Below are 21,538 nucleotides of genomic sequence, written 5' to 3' on the forward strand. Positions count from 1 at the left end.
ATTTACAAGGATAAAGTCATAAATTTAGTTTATTTGTATATATTTAAGAGGAAAAATCTGTACATTTGTGACACAAAAATTCGCACATTTTTTAGAAAAAATTGTAAATTTCCAAGAAAAAAATTGTAATATTACCAAAGTCCAAGGCCAAAAGTCTCGTAAATGTACGACTTATTTTTCTCATATATTTACAAGAATAAAGACGTAAATTTACTTTATTGTTATGAATTTAAGAGGGAAAAAGCTGTATATGTAAAATAAAAAAATCATACATTTTTTAGAAAATAATTGTAAATTTCCAAGAAAAAATTTTTAATATTACCAAAGTCCGAGGCCAAAAGTCTTGTAAATGTACGACTTATTTTTCTCATATATTTACGAGTATAAAGTCGTAAATTTACTTTATTCTTATAAATTTAAGAGGAAAAAACTGTAAATTGTGACACAAAAATTCGCACATTTTTTTTGAAAAAAATTGTAAATTTCCAAGACAAATTTTTTAATATTACCAAAGTCCAAGGCTTTACTTTATTCTTATAAATTTAAGAGGGAAAAAGCTGTATATGTACAATAAAAAAATCATTTTTTTTTTTTGAAAAAAATTGTAAATTGCCAAGAATTTTTTTTTAATATTACCGAAGTCCGAGGCCAAAAGTCTTGTAAATGTACGATTTTTTTTTCTCATATATTTACAAGGTCAATTTACAAGAATAAAGTTGCAAATTGCGCAAAAAAAAATTGTAAAATTACAAGACAAAAAGTCGTTACTAAAACTTTCATTATAATAATTAATAAAAATTTAGAATAAAGTCAACTTAATTCTTGTAATATTCTCATAATATTACAACTTTTTTTTCTCATAAATTCACAACTTTATTCTAACTATTTTTTTTCAATGCAACCGAATCCTCAAGTAATCAGGTAACGCTAACATTCCGATTGTCCGTCCCGTGTCCCTCCATGCCTAAATCTCCTTTCTGAGACGTGCGCGGCGGCCATGATGGCGGCGTGTAATGGCGTGCTGTCAGGGAGAGTCTCTCAGATGAGATATGTGACCGGCATGCTAAGACGTAGTTTTATCCGAGGTGTAAGAGAGCGACGAGGCCCCCGTGTCTCTGATTAAAGTTCCTGTGGGTACACACTCGTCCAAAAAACACGGCGTGTGTGCGCTCATAAATAAATAGCAGGCAGGAAGAAGCGTGTGCGCACGTACGCCGCATACACATTGCACACGCCATCCCGTGGCGGTTTGCTGTTGTTTTGACCTCAGCCGGGGCGGCGTGTCTATTATGGACTTGATAGGAGGATTTGGCCGATGTTGATTCTAGACCGCCATAAATAACCTGAGTGTTTTTCGCCGAGTCGCACGACAATATACAGACAATGAAAACGCTCGCCTTTATCCCACGGCGCCGTCAACACGCTCTAACCGTGTGATAGCGCCGGGATAAACACGTATAAACACGGAATGTTTTACATCACAAATAAAAGATGACGGAAAGCAGCCTCATCCAGCTGTGAGCTTTCGATAGAATTCCGTGGAAGCGTGAGAGGGAATGATGACTTCCTCGGACATCGATATACGTGTATCAGTGTAGTATTACTTCCTGTGGGTATCAAATAGGAAATATATTACAGTACAAAGTAAATAGTAAACTGAGCAGAATATCACATAGGAAAGTCGGGATTTATACGTACAGAGTGAGTCAGAGCTTTTTTTCCTGTCACTCACGCAGAAGAGATCTGGATTGCTTTTTTACTTTTTTTTATAAATGTTTATAAATTTTATATTCATTAAATTTTGTAAATGTATACATTTTTTATAAATTTTCTATGATTTTTAAATAAATTTTTTATGACTTTTTAATAATTTTTTTATATTTTTTTAATAATTTCTTTATACATTTTTTATAAATTTTTTATAATTTTTTTATAAAATTTTAAAAATTTTTAATCAATTTTTTATAAATTTTTATGAAAAATGTTGTAAATTTATTTTATTTTTATAAATACAAAATATTTTTGTATTTTACGGCCTTCTAGGAATTTAATCAAACCAAACAAAAAATAAAAAAATAGAAAAATCTGCAGTGATTTGATGTCAAAATATTGAGAAAAAACTTGCAAACTAACCATAAAGTTGTAATTTCAAAAAATGTATGTAATATCAGGAAAAATAATGCAATTTTAGTTGAAATATGAAAGAAAAATTACATTTTTAAAAATATATATCAGAAGGAAAAAAAACTAAGCGACCAATATTCCAAATGTTCCAATAACATGTATTGTTATTTTTTTGTACATTGGGATTTATACGTACAGAGCAACTCTGAGCTTTTCTTCCTGTCACTCACGCACGAGATAAATAAAAGATGACGGAAAGCAGCCTCATCCAGCTGTGAACTTTCGATAGAATCCCGGTGGAAGCGTGAGAGGGAATGATGACTTTCTCGGACATCGATATGCGTGTATCAATGTAGTATTACTTCCTGTGGGTATCAAATCGGAAACATATTACAGTGTAAAGTAAATAGTAAACTGAGCAGAATATCACATAGGAAAGTCAGGATTTATACGTACAGAGTGAGTCAGAGCTTTTTTTCCTGTCACTCACGCAGAAGAGACCTGAACTGCTTTTTTACTTTTTTTAATAATTTTTTATAAATGTTTATAAATTTTATATTTATTAAATTTTGTAAATTTATAATTTTTTATAAATCTTTTATATATTTTTTTATAAATTTTGTATAAATGTTTTATAAATTTTTTATAATTTTTTATAATTTTTTAAATATTTTTTTATATTTTGTCTATAAATTTTGTATACATTTTAATGAAATTTTTATAAATTTTTTGTAAATTTATAAATTTTTATAAATACAAAATATTTTTGTATTTTACCGCCTTCTAGGAATTTAATCAAACCAAACAAAAAATTAAAATATTTCAGAATCTGCAGTGATTTGATGTAAAAATATTGAGAAAAAAGTTGCAAACTAACCAGAAAGTTATAATTTCAAAAAATTCATGTAATATTATCAGGAAAAATAATGCAATTTTAGTTGAAATATTAAAAAAAAATTACATTTTTAGAAAAAATAATTACAAGAAAAAACAATGACTTTTTTATGTAAATTATAGAACTTTATTACTATAAATCGCATAATTTTTCCTGTTAATTTACGACTTTTTTCCTATCAATTTACAAATATAAGATTACAAATATGTTTTTTAATGGTAATATTATGAAAAGTGGAAATATTTTGAGATTTAAAAAAATGATGCAAGGACAAATAATGTAATTTTTGTAGCACAGAGCTGAAATATATTTTTTACATCGGAATATGATGAGAAATAAACAAAACAAACAAAAAATGTACCACTTTTTATTTCTTATTTATTTATTTATTTATTTCCAACTTTTTTGCGTAATTCTACCACTTTTTCCCTTTAAATTTATGATTTTTTCACATTTATGTATGACTTGTTTTCTCGTGAATTGAAAAAAATAAAATTGTTTCATTATAATTATTATAATTCTACGAGATTGTGCTCACAAATTTTCAACTTTTTTTCCACGTGCATTTTTAATAATTTTTCTTATAAATTTTACGACTTTATTCCCGTAAATCAAATTATATTTATAATGCACATGATGTAGTTGCCTTTTATTGGGGCCAACCTAAGGTGGGCCCACTGACAACTGAGCGTTTTACCCCCTCGCTTATATACCTGAGCCAACAGCACCCTCTAGTGTACAAGCAGAGAAATGCGTGTATTTGACACTTTATTAGGCACAAGCTGCAATACAATAACTGTATCAAAAATACAAATAATATTGATTATTTTTTATTGGCACTGTATGAGATATTATTTTTAGTCAGTACTAAATCACCGCAAATGTACATATTAAAAATCATGTTGCTTTTGATAAATATAAAATGTACAGTTAATTCAATTAATATACAAAAATCAACATTATTTTACAGTATTATTTACATATTTTATTATACAATATAACACCCCATAATATGTTTCCTAACAACCGGTAACCTTAAAAATATGCTCCATGCATTTGTCTTATATTATGATTGAGACTATGATGAGACCTGATCCTGCGTCAGTGGTCCGCCTGTGCGGAAGGCGAAGGACTGGGCTGGGGAAAGTGTTTGAACATGTCCGGTGCTTGACCCTGCGGAGGCGATGGGATGGGAGTGTCTGGAGAAGCTGCGGGAACAAAGAAAAGCGGAAGTATTCCTCCGGGTTGATATCCCACGGGTGCGTTCCCTTACCTATCTGTGGAGTGTGTGTTATGGGCATGGTGCTGATGAGCAGCGTGTGTCCAGTCACCGGGTCCTGGGTCAGCTGGGTGTGTGCCGGGTGGTGGAAATGCGGGGCCTCGGAGGTCAAGCCTGGATGGAAAACATTGGCTCTCATTGGTCGGCATGACAACGTTACAATGGAGTATGAGGGCCGCATTGAAAAAAATAATCATCTTAGATTTTGAGACTGAAGAGGCAAATTAACGAGAATAAAGTCGCAAATTTACAAGCAAAATGTTAAAATAAAATTGTAAAATTGACATAAAAAAGTAGAAAATTTATGAGAATAAGTTTGTAAAATTACGGGAAAAAAGTCGTAAATTAACAAGAAAAATTCTGTGATTTATAGTAATAAAGTTGTACAAATTACATTAAAAAGTCATCAATTTATGAGAATAAAGTTGCAAATTTACAAGAAAAATTTTGTAATATTAAGGGAATAAAGTTGTAAAATTAACATGAAAAATTTATGAGAATAAATTTGTAAATTGATGGGAAAAAAGTCATAAATTAACAAGAAAAATTCTGTGATTTATAGTAATAAAGTTGTACAATTTGCATTAAAAAAGTAATCAATTTATGAGAATAAAGTCGCAAATTTACAAGAAAAATGTTGTGATATTATGGGAATAAAGTAGTAAAATTAACATGAAAAAGTTATACATTTATTAGAATAAATTTGTAAATTGATGACAAAAAGTAATAAATTAACAACAAAAATTCTGTGATATTATAGGAATAAAGTTGTACAATTTACATGAAAAAAGTCATCAATTTAAGAGAAAAAAGTCAAAAATTTACAAGAAAAATGTTGTGATATTACGGGAATAAAGTAGTAAAATTAACATGAAAAAGTTATAAATTTATGAGAATAAATTTGTAAATTGATGGAGAAAAAAGTCATAAATTAACAAGAAAAATTCTGAGATTTATAGTAATAAAGTTGTACAATTTACATGAAAAAAGTCATCAATGTACGAGAATTTATGAGTTGTAAATTGATGAGAATAAAGTCATAAATTAACATTTATATAAGCAGGCTGGCAACACGCAGTTGTCCGGGATTGACCAGGAAGTACCTCAGACTGGCTCCAATAAAAGGCCACTACATTGAAAAAAGTCTAAAAAATGTTATATTGTTATTCTATGAAATTTACGACTTTATTCTTGTGAATTTACAATTTTTTCTCGTAAATTCACAACTGCATTCTCTTAAACTTAGAAACACATTTTAAATTATTATTAAAATGTAATTATTATTACATTATTTTACATATGTAATTATTATTATCAAAAATATATATATATATAAATTTTCTCTTCTATTTTTTTACATTTGTTTTTAAAATTGATATTTTATTTTATTTGTTAAACAAAATTATAAAAAATATTTTTCTTTTATTTGTATTTTTAATTATTTTTTGTGCTGAAATTAAATATGATTTTTAAAAATTATTTTATTTATTTATTTTTATTTGATTAAATGACATGCTAAATTACTATGCATCATTAAGACATTGCAAAAGAAGCAACATGGCCCGTTAGCATCACCTCCCAGCAGCATCTCGTGCAGCAGGTTGTCTATCTTGGCCAAACCGCACAGCTTGATGAACTGGAGCTGCTCGATCATTTGCCAGGTGATGCTCTGCAAGGTGGGCAGAAGAAGTAACAACTCCCCGAAACGACCCCGCGAGTCGTACTGGCGGTCGTTAATGTAGTCTTCCAGGCTCATCTGGACCTGCGATCACACATAGAATCAACAAAATCTCTTGATGATGATGATGATGATGATGATGATGCAAGTGATAAATTCGAGAACACACGTTGCACTTACCTGCAGACGCGTGGCTTTGATCTTTGACGGATCCCGCAAGGACTTTGCATCTGCAGAAAGGAAGGAAAGTCCCAAAACTTAGTAGTATAAGGTTATAACCATAGTAGCCCCAATATTGTGATTTATACCATAAATAGGGAGGGTTTGAATGACGCTAACAATGCTAACATGCAAATGTTAGCATGCCAACACCTAGCATAATAGCATAAGTGTTTGTATAAGTGCCTATCTCTGAAAATGCTAAAAATGTTAATATTTATTTATTAGCATGCTAACACCTAGCATAATAACTGCTACTATGCTAATATTAGAATGCCAGCAATAACAATATGCTAACAGCATGCTAACACTTGCATGATGATGGTAAGTTTACATATGTCTACCATGAAAATGGCTAAAAATGGTAGTATGCTAACATTAACATTCTAGCAATGCTAACATGCTAACACTTACATGACAGTGGTAAGTGTTTATATGTGTGTCTGCCCATGAACATAGGAAGACATAGCATAATTAGATTAGCATGCTAACATCTAGCATAATAACTCTAAGTGTCTGCTACGATGCTAATATTAGAATGCCAGCAATGACAATATGCTAACAGCATGCTAACACTTGCATGATGATGGTAAGTTTACATATGTCTACCATGAAAATAGCTAAAAATGGTAGTATGCTAACATGCTAACATCAGCATGCTAACACTTACATGACAGTGGTAAGTGTTTATATGTGTGTCTACACATGAACATAGGAAAACATAGTATAATTATATTAGCATGCTAACACCTAGTATGATAACTCTGTCTGCTACTATGCTAATATTAGAATGCCAGCAATGACAATATGCTAACAACAGCATGGTAACACTGATAGTGGTGTTTATATATGTGTCTACCCATGAAAATAAGTAATAATGCTAGTATGCCAAGATTACAATGCTAGCACTGCTAACATGCTAACATCAGCATGCTAACACTTATATGATAGTGGTGTTTATATATGTGTCTACCCATGAAAATAGGTAATAATGCTAGTATGCTAACATTGGAATGCTAGCTCTGCTAACATCAGCATGCTAATACTTATATGATAGTGGTGTTTATATATGTGTCTACCAATGAAAATAGGTAATAATGCTAGTATGCCAATATTAGAATGCTAGCACTGCTAACATGCTAACATCAGCATGCTAACACTTATATGATAGTGGTGTTTATATATGAAAATAAGGGATAATGCTGGTATGCTAACATTAGAATGCTAGCACTGCTAACATGCTAACATCAGCATGCTAACACTTATATGATAGTGGTGTTTATATATGTGTCTACCCATGAAAATAGGTAATAATGCTAGTATGCTAACATTAGAATGCTAGCACTGCTAACATGCTAACATTTATATGATAGTGGTGTTTATATATGAAAATAGGTAATATGCTAGTATGCTAACATTACAATGCTAGCACTGCTAACATGCTAACATCAGCATGCTAACACTTAGTGGTGTTCATATATGTGTCTACCCGTGAAAATAGGTAATAATGCTAGTATGCTAACAGCATGGCTAACATGTTTAAGAATTATGGTTACCAGGGTCAAAGAAGACGATGGCCTTGAGCGCCGCGTACTCGGTGTCATCAATTTGAATATCCTGGAAAGGCTGCACCAGCTCGTCCAGAACTCGGTTGGCCACCCTGCAGATCTCAGCTTCTGGACTGTTTCTGTGAATCACGCAGCCATTCCCTGAACACAAACACATACTCAAATATTATGTCAGTAATGAGTAATACCATGTACACTTTTGAAGTCTGAAGAAGTCAAAAAGAACCCTTGAGTTAATCATTCCTCGGCTAACACAACATTTAATCAGTCACCTCCAATGGTTGAGGTTCTGGAGGCCGCTTACCTAAAAGCAGGAAGTCCTTGAACGGCATTGACCTTTTGGCCACTCCTAGCAGGAGGTGCTCTCCTGCATGAGCCCTGAGCAAGCTCACCTGAAAGCGAACCCACACAAAAAAAAAACACTTGAACACAAATAATTCAAAATACACGTCATTAATAACACTAGAAAAATAGTCAGGGTGTAGTCGAGTGTACAGTTTTTGTATGCTGATATGGATTCAGTTAATCATTGCATCAGTTATTAGCCTAAGTGCCTGTTTAGCCAAAAATACGCTAGCATTTATGAGTAGTCATACTCAATATGCCAATATCCATCATATCGATAATATCAACGTCAAAGTATCCGCAAAAGTCCTCCGCAATGTAATATGCATATATAGTACATAAAATAAAAGCCTTTATTGCATTTGTAGCAGCTTGTTCCAAAGAAAATTTTTTTGCACGTGCATGCCCTGAACTCCATTACATAAATGTATTTTTCTACACTTACTTCCTATTTTTGCTTTTATTTTAAGACAAATTGAAAAAATATTTTAATGTCATAAGTTTATTATGTGTTGACATGAATTCGGCTGCATTATCATTTCCGTAATTGTTTTTTTTTTTTTTATAAATGTGTTGTTTAAAATGTTTAATGGCAAACTAAATGTGGAAGTTTGATTGAAATTTTATTGATTAATTATAAGTAATTGTCTAAAATATTTTGAATTAAATAGTGAGTTATTTATTTGAATTTACTACAATTTTATTTATTTTTCATTTATTTTGTTATTTTTACAATTAATTTCAATAGAATAAAAGTTCAAAAAAAAGGCATGAACATGTCCGAACTGTGAATTTTCTGTATTATTTATTACCATAAAATATAATTTTATATTTAATGGGACACACATACAAGTTAAAATTTCAAAATATAAATAAATATTTATATAAAAATATAAATAAAATATAAATAAATAAAATTGTATTTCACCAAAAGTCTTGGGGATTAAGATCAAGATGTGGATGTTTGATTGAAATATTATTGATTAATTATGAGGTAATTGTCTAAAATATCTTGAATTAAATAGTGAGTTATTTATTTGAATTTACTAAGATTTATTTGTATTTATTTTCCATTTACTTTATTATTTTTACTATTAATTAATTACAAATAAATACAAGTTCAATACAATAAAAGCACAAACATGTGAATTTTCAAATATTATTTTATATTTACTACTTTTGGCTGAACTCCAAATTGTGCAGCTTTATTTAGAGTCATGAACCCTGGATATTTCTTTATATTTCATTAATCGCTATGATTATTTTAATTTAATTTAAAACTGAAATTATATCGTTTACATCTGGCATTTCCTCCACACCAGTAAAATGTACTTTTTAGTGATGTTATAATGGTAATATGTAATATGTAATATAATCGTATATCTTAAAATTTATTATTTAGTTTTTTTCCTTGTCTTTACATGTAGTATGTGATTTTTTGCATTTATTATGTTGAAAAAGTGTAATATTTTTAGATATAAAAAGTGTATAAAGTGCACACTGGTGGTCAAACACAGCTCATTAGCATTAAAGCTGCAGACCTTACCTGGTCATCCAATGGTAGCTCTCCAAACGAAGGGATGTATTTTGCCCATTCCACCAGCACCAGTAATTGCTGTCTCATAGAATCACACACATCCCCAACAGTGGCCGATTTCTGCTCTGTCATGTCTGCTATTCCAACGGGAATGCTAATCTGGATGGAAACGGGGGGACGGATTACAATCTCTCGTGTGTATTTACTCTTTGGATAAAGCACTCCACTTGCTCCGAATGCCAGAAATGACAATATGCTAACAACAGCATGCTAACATTGCATGATAGTGTATAGACATATAAGTTTGTATATGTCTACCGGGAAAATAGCTAAAAATGGCAGTATGCTAACATTAACATGCTAGCAATGCTAACATGCTAACATAAGCATGCTAGCACTTGCATGACAGTGGTAAGTGTTTATGTGTGCCTACCCATGAACATAGGAAGAAAATGCTAATATGCTGACATTAGCATGCTAGCAATTCTAACATGCAAATAGCATGCCAACACTTGCCTAATAGCGGAAGGTGTTTACAATGTGTGAACACTTATATGATAGTGGTGTTTATATATGTGTCTACCCATGAAATAGGTAATAATGCTAGTATGCCAACATTAGAATGCTAGCACTGCTAACATCAGCATGCTAACACTTATATGATAGTGGTGTTTATATATATGTCTCCCCATGAAAATAGGTCATAATATATTAATATTAATAATAAAATATGCCAACATTAGAATGCTAACACTTGCATAACAGTGGTAAGTGTTTATGTGTCTATGAAAATATTAAAAATGCTAGTATGCTAACATTAGCATGCTAGCACTGCTAACATGCTAACATCAGCATGCTAACACCTGCATGATAGCGGTAAGCTTTTATGTGTCTATGAAAATATAAAAAATGCTAGTATGCTAACATTAGCATACTAGCACTGTTAACATGCTAACATCAGCATGCTAACACTTGCATGATAGCGGTAAGCTTTTATGTGTCTATGAAAATATAAAAAATGCTAGTATGCTAAAATAAAAACTGCTAGTATGTTAACATTAGCATGCTAGCACTGCTAACATGCTAACATCAGCATGCTAACACTTATATGATAGTGGTGTTTATATATGTATGTGTCTACCCATGAAAATAGGTAACAATGCTAGTATGCCAACAATAGAATGCTAGCGCTGCTAACATCAGCATGCTAACACTTATATGATAGTGGTGTTTATATATGTATGTGTCTACCCATGAAAATAGGTAACAATGCTAGTATGCCAACAATAGAATGCTAGCACTGCTAACATTAGCATGCTAACACTTATATGATAGTGGTGTTTATATATGTATGTGTCTACCCATGAAAATAGGTAACAATGCTAGTATGCCAACATTAGAATGCTAGCACTGCTAACATCAGCATGCTAACACTTATATGATAGTGGTGTTTATATATGTGTCTACCCATGGAAATAGGTAATATTGCTAGTATGCCAACATTAGAATGCTAGCACTGCTAACATGCTAACATTAGCATGCTAACACTTATATGATAGTGGTGTTTATATATGTGTCTACCCATGAAGCTGCAGCTTAGATGTTAATTATTGCTTATCAGAAAAGGAAGTTTAGCCACCTGTTGGGACAGAGATTCAGCCTGGGCCAGAACAGTGATCGGTGGCACATCTTGGGAGTCGGGGATACTTCGTCTGGAGCTGATTCGATCTCGTTCGTTCTGCACGGCTAAAACAAAAACGAACGGATGAAGAAACTGAAAACTCTTTACTGTGCGACACCGATGACGGCAGTTAATATTTAGGAGAGTCGTCCTCGAGGCCTGGCATCAGCAAGAGGGAGTCAAACGTTAACCAGTTTGCAATCCACAACAACAGCTTTAAATAAGGCACGATTAGGGGCGGGGGTCGTAAAAAAACGCCGTGCCAAGGTTATTCCCCTCATAAACACACACGTAGAAGGTAATCAGCTATTTTACGGCAGGGACTACATCAACCATTTTGAAGCATCGGGATTTGAGTAGTTTGGTTTATACGGGCTTAAGTTGTCTGCGAAAATAGGATGTCACGTTGACCTTGACGTTACCTTCTTTCTTCATGCCAGCTCTGAAGCATTTGTTGAGTCTGCAGAAACGACACTGGTTCCTCTTATCTTTATCAACGACGCACTGTCTGCTGAACCTGAGGAACAACAGAGTAGCGTTTGTTTGTATTGTGGCTGTAGGACGTATCAATTTTAACATGTATCAATTAAAAAAAACACAGTAATAATGTTCATATTTGAGGTATCCATGTAACAATTGTTACAGTTACAGTTTGCAGTGCAGTTTGTGTGGAAATAAGTGACTGCCCCCTAAAGCTAATACCCGTTTGGGCCACCCTTAGCAGCAACAACTGCAATCAAGCGTTTGCGATAACTTGCAATTAATCTCTTACAGTAATAATGTTCATATTTGAGGTATCCATGTAACAATTGTTGCAGTTACAGTTTGCAGTGCAGTTTGTGTGGAAATAAATGACTGCCCCCTAAAGCTAATACCTGTTTAGGCCACCCTTAGCAGCAACAACTGCAATCAAGCGTTAGCGATAACTTGCAATTAATCTCTTACAGTAATAATGTTCATATTTGAGGTATCCATGTAACAATTGTTGCAGTTACAGTTTGCAGTGCAGTTTGTGTGGAAATAAGTGACTGCCTCCTAAAGCTAATACCCGTTTGGGCCACCGTTAGCAGCAACAACTGCAATCAAGCGTTAGCGATAACTTGCAATTAATCTCTCAGTTTGAGGTCACCAACAGATGGCCCGATATTTTTTTTTCAGGATTTTTTGGTCGACAGCAGAATTCATGGTTCCATTTATTCCCAGTGAGTCCCAGACCATCACACTACCACCACCATATTTTACTGTTGTTGACACCAGTCAAAAAAGTCACATGACATCATTTGGCTGGCGTCAAAATATCCGAAAAACTCCTCCGCAGGGTAATTTGCATATATAATACATAAAATAAAAGTCTTTGTTTGCATTTGTAGCAGCTCGTTCCAAAAAAACAAACAATTGCGCCATGCATGCCCTGAACTCCTTTACAAAAACTTGTTTTTTTACGCTTACTTCTTATTGTTGCTTTTATTTTAAGACAAATTGAAAAAATATTTTTATGTCATGAGTTTTTTATGTGTTGACTTGAATTCGGCTGCATTATCATTTCCAATTTTTTTATTTTTTTTACAAATGTGTTGTTTAAAATGTTTAATAGCAAACTAAATGTGGAAGTTTGATTGAAATATTATTGATGAATTATGTGTAATTGTCTAAAATATTTTGAATTAAATAGTGAGTTATTTATTTGAATTTACTACAATTTATTTGTATTTATTTTCCATTTATTTTATTTTTTTTTACAATTAATTTCAATAAAATACAAGTTAAAAAAAGGCAGGAACTGTGAATTTTCTGTATTCATTTACATTTATTTATATATATATATAATTATTATCTTATTTTTTTATATATTTCAATTATTTAAAATATTAAATTAAATTAAATTAAATATTTTAATTTATATTTAATGGGACACACGCACAAGTTAAAATTTGGTGGATTTGGGGATCATCAAGATTTTTTTCGGCAAAATTGAAACAAGCCTTAATGCTATTTTTAGTCAGTAGTGGTTTTGGTCTTGGGATTCTGCTATGCAGGCCGTTTTTTCCCGGTGTTTCTCTTCTGGAGTCATAAACACTGACTTTTACTGAAGCAAATTAGGCCTGTAGTTCTTTGAATGTTGTTGTGGGGTCTTTTGTGACCTCTCTAATTAGTTGTCGCTGCGCTATTGAGGTTATTTTGGTTGGCCGGACAGTCCTGGGAAGGTTCAGAACTGTTCCATGTTTTTTGCTATTTGTAGATAATGGCTCTCACTGTAGTTTGCTGGAGTCCTAATGCTTTAGAAATGGCTTTTGGCTTTTTTCTCCCTTAATGATAACAATTTTTGATTTTAAAGTGTGACAAACATGCAAAAAAAGTAAGAAATCATCATTCATACCTGCAAGTATAGACGTGGTTTTTCCGTATGGAACGCCGGAAGAAGCCTTTACAGCCGTCACAGCTGGAAGCGCCGTAGTGTTTCCCCGTGGCTTTGTCTCCACAGATGGCACAGTTGCTGTTGGCCCCCTCCGGACCGGGTAGGCTTGACTCGGTTGGCATGGTCTCTGCAAGGCATAATGGATGATAGGAAATTTAAGCTATTAAAAATATTTTAATATTGTATATTAAAGTACTACTAAGACTCATACAGGAAATAGCAAACAGTCAGCGCTACTAATAAACATTAGCACTGATATCTTTATTTCCTGAGTCCATGTTATCGGCACAATTGTGATCATAATAATCAGCGACGCCATTTTTGTAGTCATAAACATAATCATCATCATCATGTGTATAGTTCCTCGCCTTCAAAAAAAAAATGAAGATCACATGTGCATTTAAAAATATCACATCAGGAAGCGACGCCAATAAAACGTGACGCGGTTTCTACCTAACTATTCCCAGCTTTATTAAAATTCTGATTGCACATTTTTTGGGATGTCTTTTCCCGGGCAATATCATGGCGTCTGCAATCAAAGAAATAAACATCAACAGCAATCAACAGGATAGGAAGCGTCATATTAAAATATAATCACTTTCATTTTCTTCATCTTTTAAAAGGCAGTTTATTTCATTCACCTTGTGTTTGGATGCAGACACCAGAAATGTTATTAAAGTAGGAAATCAGACTCTGTATATTTTGAAAATATTGTTAAATCTGGACTGTTGCAGCATGATTTTATTTATTTTTTCGTATCACCAAAAATATCTACAATATATCAGATTTTTATGCTATTTTTTGTCACATTAATATATATATATTTTATTATTAATTAATTTTTTACATTATTCTACTATGTTTACCACACAAAATATATTAATGCATAGCTTAGTTTGTTTTATTTATATTATTTTCATTTTATTATTTTAGTTATTTTATGCTATTTTTTGTCATTAATATATATTTTTATTATTAATTCAATTTTTACATTATTCTACTATGTTTACCACATATATATGATATATAATGATACATAGTTCAATTTGTATTATTGATATTATTTTATTTTGTTATTTTATTTATTTATTGTTATTTTTTGTCATATTAATATATATTTTTATTATTAATTCATATTTTTACATTATTCTACTATGTTTACCACACCAAATATATTAATACATAGCTTAGTTTGTTTTATTGATATTATTTTATTATTTTATTTATTTTATGCTATTTTTTGTCATATTAATATTATTTTATTATTATTAATTCATTTTTTTACATTATTCTACTATGTTTACCATACAAAATATGTTCATACATAGCTTAGTTTTATTATTTTTATGTGCAATTTTATTAAATTTTTAACTTGCATTACTAGAATTTTGGGACAAATTTTTAAGCATTGATTTAATTGATTGATTTAATTTTTAACTAATAATCTGTATTTCCAAGCTCTTTTGGGAAAATGTCAAGCATTTCTGCCTGCATAGTGTGTAATATTATAAATGTTAAAATTAATAGATATTAATGTATTATTTTGATTTGGGGGCAAAAAATTGTTATGTATACTTTTTATTCTTACAAAAGATTTTTTTTTAATAAATATATATACTTGTATATATCATTATTTTCAAATTATTTATTTTATTTATTTTTTGCTCAATAAAATTGGATATAAATATATTTTAAAAAATCAAATAAAATAGTAGAAATAATAGGTAATTTTTTTCACAAATTTTCTTGATTTTTACCAATTTTTTAATTAAAAAAAAAAAATTTAGGTTATGCTCTGCCTGCATGTGTTTTCACTCATTATGGCCTCGTCTATGCTAAAACTTAAGCTACTTCCTGCCATTTTGTGTACTGATAAATGACAAGTGACTCTATTAAAGTTTAGCTCGGTTATAAAGGCCTTGTATATGCTAAAACATGTCCAAATCGCACTGACAGACTTCTGCATGGACATCTTCGGGCCTAGAAAAACTACAAGAGCACCGTTGAACTTACCTCCACCTCCATAAAGTACCTCAGCATTGTCAAAGCCCAGTGTGCTGTATGAAGGATCCAGACAGTCACAGTAGTTGGCCACTTCCATATCTAATAGAGATTTACTCTGAGGAGTGGGTGGATACTTCATTCCTGTCTTGTCCTTCGTTTCTTCCTCGTCTATACACTATCTAACATCTTACAGGCATGACCACAGGAGATCCCTTAAATAAAAGATCTATAATCTCATGTGATTGGTCCTTGAAGAAGGTGAGAAGGAGGAGCTGTGTGGAAGACTTCTCACCTTATTGTACATGACTTATCTCTCCTGTTCCTCTGCACTTATCACAAGGATGGAGAGATAGCGGTGTAAGAAATCACACCTTGATTCCAGTGTTTTTTATTTTTTTAAATATGATTAAATACATTTTTTTTTTAGATATGGCTTTGTATTTTTTCTGTGTGCAAAAATCTAAAAACGTGGACGCACGCAGATTTAGAAAAGTGTGCGTGCATGAGGTCCCCAGGCCGTGTAATCTAATCAATAGTGGAGTAATAGCTGCACCACCTCAGCAGATATTATCTAGAAAGGCGCTCGGTGAAGAGCCAAACACTGATAAGTCCATTAAAGCGTTCCACAAACACACCTCTCGGCTTGTTGTCCAGTCCTTGCTTCATAAAACTCACTGACCGCACACTATTCTATAGTGAGAATCGAACCAGCAACCATCAGGGTTGGGAGACGGCCAATCTTCCACCCATTGTGGAAAATATGAAATGATTTGTTTATTACCAGCAGGGGGACCCAATAAATTTTTACAGTTTTTAGCAGACTAAAAATCAGAAATCAGAAATTTTGATTGAGGATCGAACCAGCAATCCGCTTGTTTTTATATTTAATAATCACACTCAATAAATAACACAGCAGTGACTCACCAGTTTGACTCTATTTTTATAGCTTTGCTTCATAAAACTCACTGACCGCACACTATTCCCCGAGTGAGAATCGAACCAGCAACCATCAGGGTTGGGAGACGGCCAATCTCCCACCCATCATGGAAAATGTGAAATGATTTTTTTACCAGCAGGGGGACCCAATACATTTTTCCAGTTTTTAGCATACTAAAAGTCAGAAATCAGAAATTGTGATTGAGGATCGAACCAGCAATCCACTTGTTTTTATATTCACAAAACCGAATAAAAACCGAGAGTGTACAAAGAACAAGAGGCCAAAATTTTCATCAAAAACAAAAACAAAAACCGAAAACTGGGAAGTTTTACTCTATTTTTATAGCTTTGCTTCATAAAACTCACTGACCGCACACTATTCCCCGAGTGAGAATCGAACCAGCAACCATCAGGGTTGGGAGACAACCAATCTCCCACCCATTGTGGAAAATATTAAATGATTTGTTTTATTACCAGCAGGTGGCTGGCTGCAGTTTAGAATTAAACCTCCGATAATTAAGCAAAAAAACAAAAACAAAAACAAAAACAAAAACAAAAACAAAAACAAAAACAAAAACAAAAACAAAAACAGGACAGGCGGTCACACCACAACAAACAAGAAACTAAGACTAACATAATAAAGCCATAGCAAAAAAAGTGTAATGATAACCACAGATAATAGCATGTTGATAGCATAACTGACAAATGGGGCTTAAAAAACACACTACAATACTCTTTAACTACATATTTTGAAGGGCCTTTTATTGTGGCCACTCTTAGGCAATAATCATGCTGTCTAATCAGCATCTTGAGATATTAATAACAACATTTGAGATATTTTTTTAGGAATCAGATGCAGTAACGGCAGTCAAAGATCCTTGCTGCGAGAGGAGTACTTTGCTGTTTTTAGGAACCACCTCCAAAAACACTAGTCAAAGATTCTCGATATGAGAGGAGTACTTTGCTGTTTTTAGGAATCAGGTGCAAAAACACTAGTAAAACATTCTTGATATGAGAGGAGTACTTTGCTCTTTTTAGGAGAATCACCTCCAAAAACACTAGTCAAAGATTCTTGATATGAGAGGAGTACTTTGCTGTTTTTAGGAATCACCTCCAAAAACATGAGTCAAAGATTCTCTATATGACAGGAGTACTTTGCTGTTTTTAGGAATCAGGTGCAAAAACACTAGTCAAAGATTCTCGATATGAAAGGAATACATTGCTGTTTCTAGGAATCATCTCCGAAAACACTAGTCAAAGATTCTTGATATGAGAGGAGTACTTTGCTGTTTTTAGGAATCACCTCCAAAAACACTAGTCAAAGATTCTCTATATGAGAGGAGTACTTTGCTGTTTTTAGGAATCAGGTGCAAAAACACGAGTCAAAGATTCTCTATATGAGAGTAGTACTTTGCTGTTTTTAGGAATTAGCCACAAAAATGCTAACCAAAGATTCTTTATATGACAAAGTTTCTTGCTGTTTTTAGGAATTAGCTGCAAAAACACTAGTCAACGATTCTCGATATGAGAGGAGTACCTTGCTGTTTTTAGGAATTAGCCACAAAAACACTAACCAGAGATTCTTTATATGACATAGTTTCTTGCTGTTTTTAGGAATCATCTGCAAAAACACTAGTCAGAGATTCTCAATATGAGGGGAGAACTTTGCTGTTTTTAGGAATCGCCTCCAAAAACACTAGTCAAAGATTCTCTAGTAAAAGATCTACAACATGAGAGCAGCCCTCTGCTGTTTTTAGGAATCAGGTGCCAAAACGCTCATCAAAGAGCCTATATATGTATGCTGTTTTTGAGGACCCATAGCAATAAAGCCAATGCCCCATCATGACGGGACCCCATTAGTTCAGCATTCATTGTAAGAATGCAAGCTATTTTTGTGTACATACAGAAAGTTTAAGATCTTCCAGTTCAGCTCATAAAAAATGCACAGGCTAAGTTTAATGTAAAATGGTGGAGAGACCACCCCCCCCCCCCGAGACAAGGGGGGGCCGTAAAGAGAGAGAGAGAGACGTGATATATTTGGATTACATTTTAACCAGACCTCCTGACTCATCAGCTTTGCAGAGAGTGAAAAATGTACTCATAACAATCGTGTTCACGCCTAACTGACAAAAGCAGTGAATGAGTCAACACTCAAGCTAATTGTGTTTAATAACAACGTCTGGCATGATCACTCACTGCAACACAACATGATAATATTATAAAAATGCTTCTTTAATATCAAGCTAAAAGCCAGTGGGACAAACAAACTGTGCTATAACACTGTCAACACGGCAGTGTTTTGATTTAGGCTAGTAATATATTCATAAAAGTGAGTACAGTTTCAGGCAATAATAACTGTGTGTTGAGTCTTTTGCAGTACATCTGTACAAGCTGTACGCTGGCTACTTTAAAGTATATCCGTGAGCCAATATCAATATGTGTACCGCTATCAACTTTTATGCTGAAATCGGGCTGATAATTATCAGACATCCCTACTAATGTTACATAAATTACAACATTATATTCTTATATTATGACCCAAACCCTAACCCTAACCCATAACCCATAACCCCCCAACCCTAACCCCAACCCTAAACCCTCACCCCAAACCCTAACCCTGCCCCAACCCCTAACCCTAATCCCTGACCCTACCCCAACCCCTAACCCTACCCCAACCCCCAACCCCCAACCCCCAACCCCTAACCCCAACCCGTAACCCTAACCTTACCCCAACCCCTAACCCTACGCCAACCCACAACCCCCACCCCCAACCCGTAACCCTAACCCTACCCCAACCTCAACCCCTAACCCTACCCCCAACCCCTAAGCCCAACCCGTAACCCTAACCCAACCCCTAACCCTACCCCAACACCCAACCCCAAACCCTAACCCTGCCCCCAAACCCTAACCCTAATCCCTTACCCTACCCCAACCCCTAACCCTACCCCAACCCCCAACCCCCAACCCCTAACCCCAACCCATAACCCTAACCTTACCCCAACGCCTAACCCGTAACCCTACCCCAACCCCTAGCCCTACCCCAACCCCCAACCCCTAACCCCAACCCGTAACCCGTAACCCGTAACCCGTAACCCGTAACCCGTAACCCCTAACCCTAACCCTAACCCTAACCCTAACCTAAACCCTACCCCACCCCAACCCCAAACCCCAAACCCCAAACCCCCAACCCCAACCCGTAACCCTAACCTTACCCCTAACCCTTACCCTAACACCTAATACTGCTATTTTATTTGAAATTATTTTAATGCATTTTTTGAATAATGAAAATATATTCAAAATTAAAGAAAATAAATTAAAAAATCAGCTTCATGCAGGTAATTGGCTAGTGGTTTATGAGGAAATCTTAATACTTTTTTTATATATTTTATTTTTATATAATATAAAATTCTATATTTAATTTTTTCTTGAATATACAGTATATTTTTTCCTTCATAATATTTTTATAATTTTTATATAATATATTTTATTTTTTATATATTGTTATTTATTCGATTTTTATATGTATATACAATTATACAGCATATATTCGTATTTTTTTCTCTAATATGGATGTGTTTTTCAATTCTGATGTTCCTAAATGATGCTGTCTACCACTAAGGGGAACTCATACCACAGTTTGAGAATCCATGCCATCCAAAACACTCAAGGCGAAGAATGTAAAAGTTGGATATTAGATATATTATATAATATATTATATATATTATATTGGATATTAGATATCCCTATTCATAATACATGTGTTGACGTTGTCGCTATTATCACTGACAAGCGTGACTTACCTGTGTTTCTCCTCCTGTCCGGGATGCGCATTGATCCAGGCGTTGCACTCCAGCAGCGATCGAGTCCAAGTGGGAGAGTCTGGCGACGGACGAAAAAAAAAAAAGTCAAACGCATTCAACAACAATTAAAAAGTAAAGTTTGGAGAGGCGAGCGGCTTATAATTCATGGTGCCACACACTGAATGGCGCCGCCATAGTCCTGCCATTAGATCGATTTACTAAACAAACGCAAAGATGGGTGGGGATGTTAAACAGTAACCCAAGCGCCATAAAATCTAAAAGGAGAGGGCTCGCCAGGTGTGGGTGTTTGGAAGTCAGGAAAAAAGAGCCGTGATGACGGGAGGTAATGTTTCACAAAGTAATGGTGACAAAGTAACAATTTGTGACACCATGCAGTTAAATAAGAGACCAAGAAAGTAAAGATGTCCGATAAGCACAAGCACAAGCACAAATCTTATTTATGTCTTATTTTCTCTAATTATGTCTACTATATTGAGTAATAGGAGTGTAATGCGACTATAGGGGTGCTATTTCATGTCTAGAGGGCTCTAATTACCATATCTAGAAGGTCCACAGTTGGGTGATAAATGAGGGATTACTGCAACCTATTTGCAGAAATAGAAACAAGCTTAAGTGACATGTTTTGTATTGTTTTTATTATATATATTTTTTATTCATATCCCTTGCACATTCCTTTTCTTTGTTATTTACTTTTTAGAAACATAAATAGACATAGACTTCCTTTATTGTCATTGCACAATAACACAGCAGTGAAATTGCCAATGAAATGTCTTTACCTGGCTCCTGGATATTAATAAATAATAATAATAAATAGATTACATCAAATATGAACATCAATGTACAGTATAAACAGTAAATTGCACAAATAATTTAAATAATTTGGAATAAATAATAATAATGTAAAGTTTTGCATGTGCTTGTGGGCAGGTAGAGGGGCTTATTTATTATTTATTATTCATTTTATATAATATATATAATATAATATATATAATAAATATATAATATAATTATTTATATAAATTATTAATTTATTTA

At 33.3% G+C, this 21,538-nt stretch overlaps 1 protein-coding gene across 2 annotated transcripts; it reads right to left on the bottom strand.

Annotated features, from left to right (window-relative positions):
• Window positions 1–4,029: 4,029 nt before the first annotated feature.
• On the bottom strand, window positions 4,030–15,885 carry hnf4g (hepatocyte nuclear factor 4, gamma). Of its 2 annotated transcripts, none has more exons than XM_058060740.1 (11): window positions 15,762–15,885; window positions 13,704–13,869; window positions 11,749–11,843; window positions 11,285–11,391; window positions 9,655–9,804; window positions 8,068–8,155; window positions 7,752–7,904; window positions 6,157–6,206; window positions 5,874–6,060; window positions 4,293–4,412; window positions 4,030–4,227 (listed from the first exon to the last, which is right to left on the bottom strand). In XM_058060740.1, exons 1-11 carry the CDS (start codon window positions 15,883–15,885, stop codon window positions 4,121–4,123), a joined length of 1,347 nt encoding a protein of 448 aa, XP_057916723.1. In that variant the 3' UTR covers window positions 4,030–4,120. The 2 variants fall into 2 exon arrangements, with proteins under 2 accessions (XP_057916723.1, XP_057916722.1); XM_058060739.1 differs by having other exon boundaries at window positions 15,756–15,885.
• Window positions 15,886–21,538: the final 5,653 nt, after the last annotated feature.

This window comes from Doryrhamphus excisus, chromosome 21 (genome assembly GCF_030265055.1).
Source record: "Doryrhamphus excisus isolate RoL2022-K1 chromosome 21, RoL_Dexc_1.0, whole genome shotgun sequence".
In the NCBI taxonomy this organism is placed as follows: Eukaryota; Metazoa; Chordata; class Actinopteri; order Syngnathiformes; family Syngnathidae; genus Doryrhamphus; species Doryrhamphus excisus.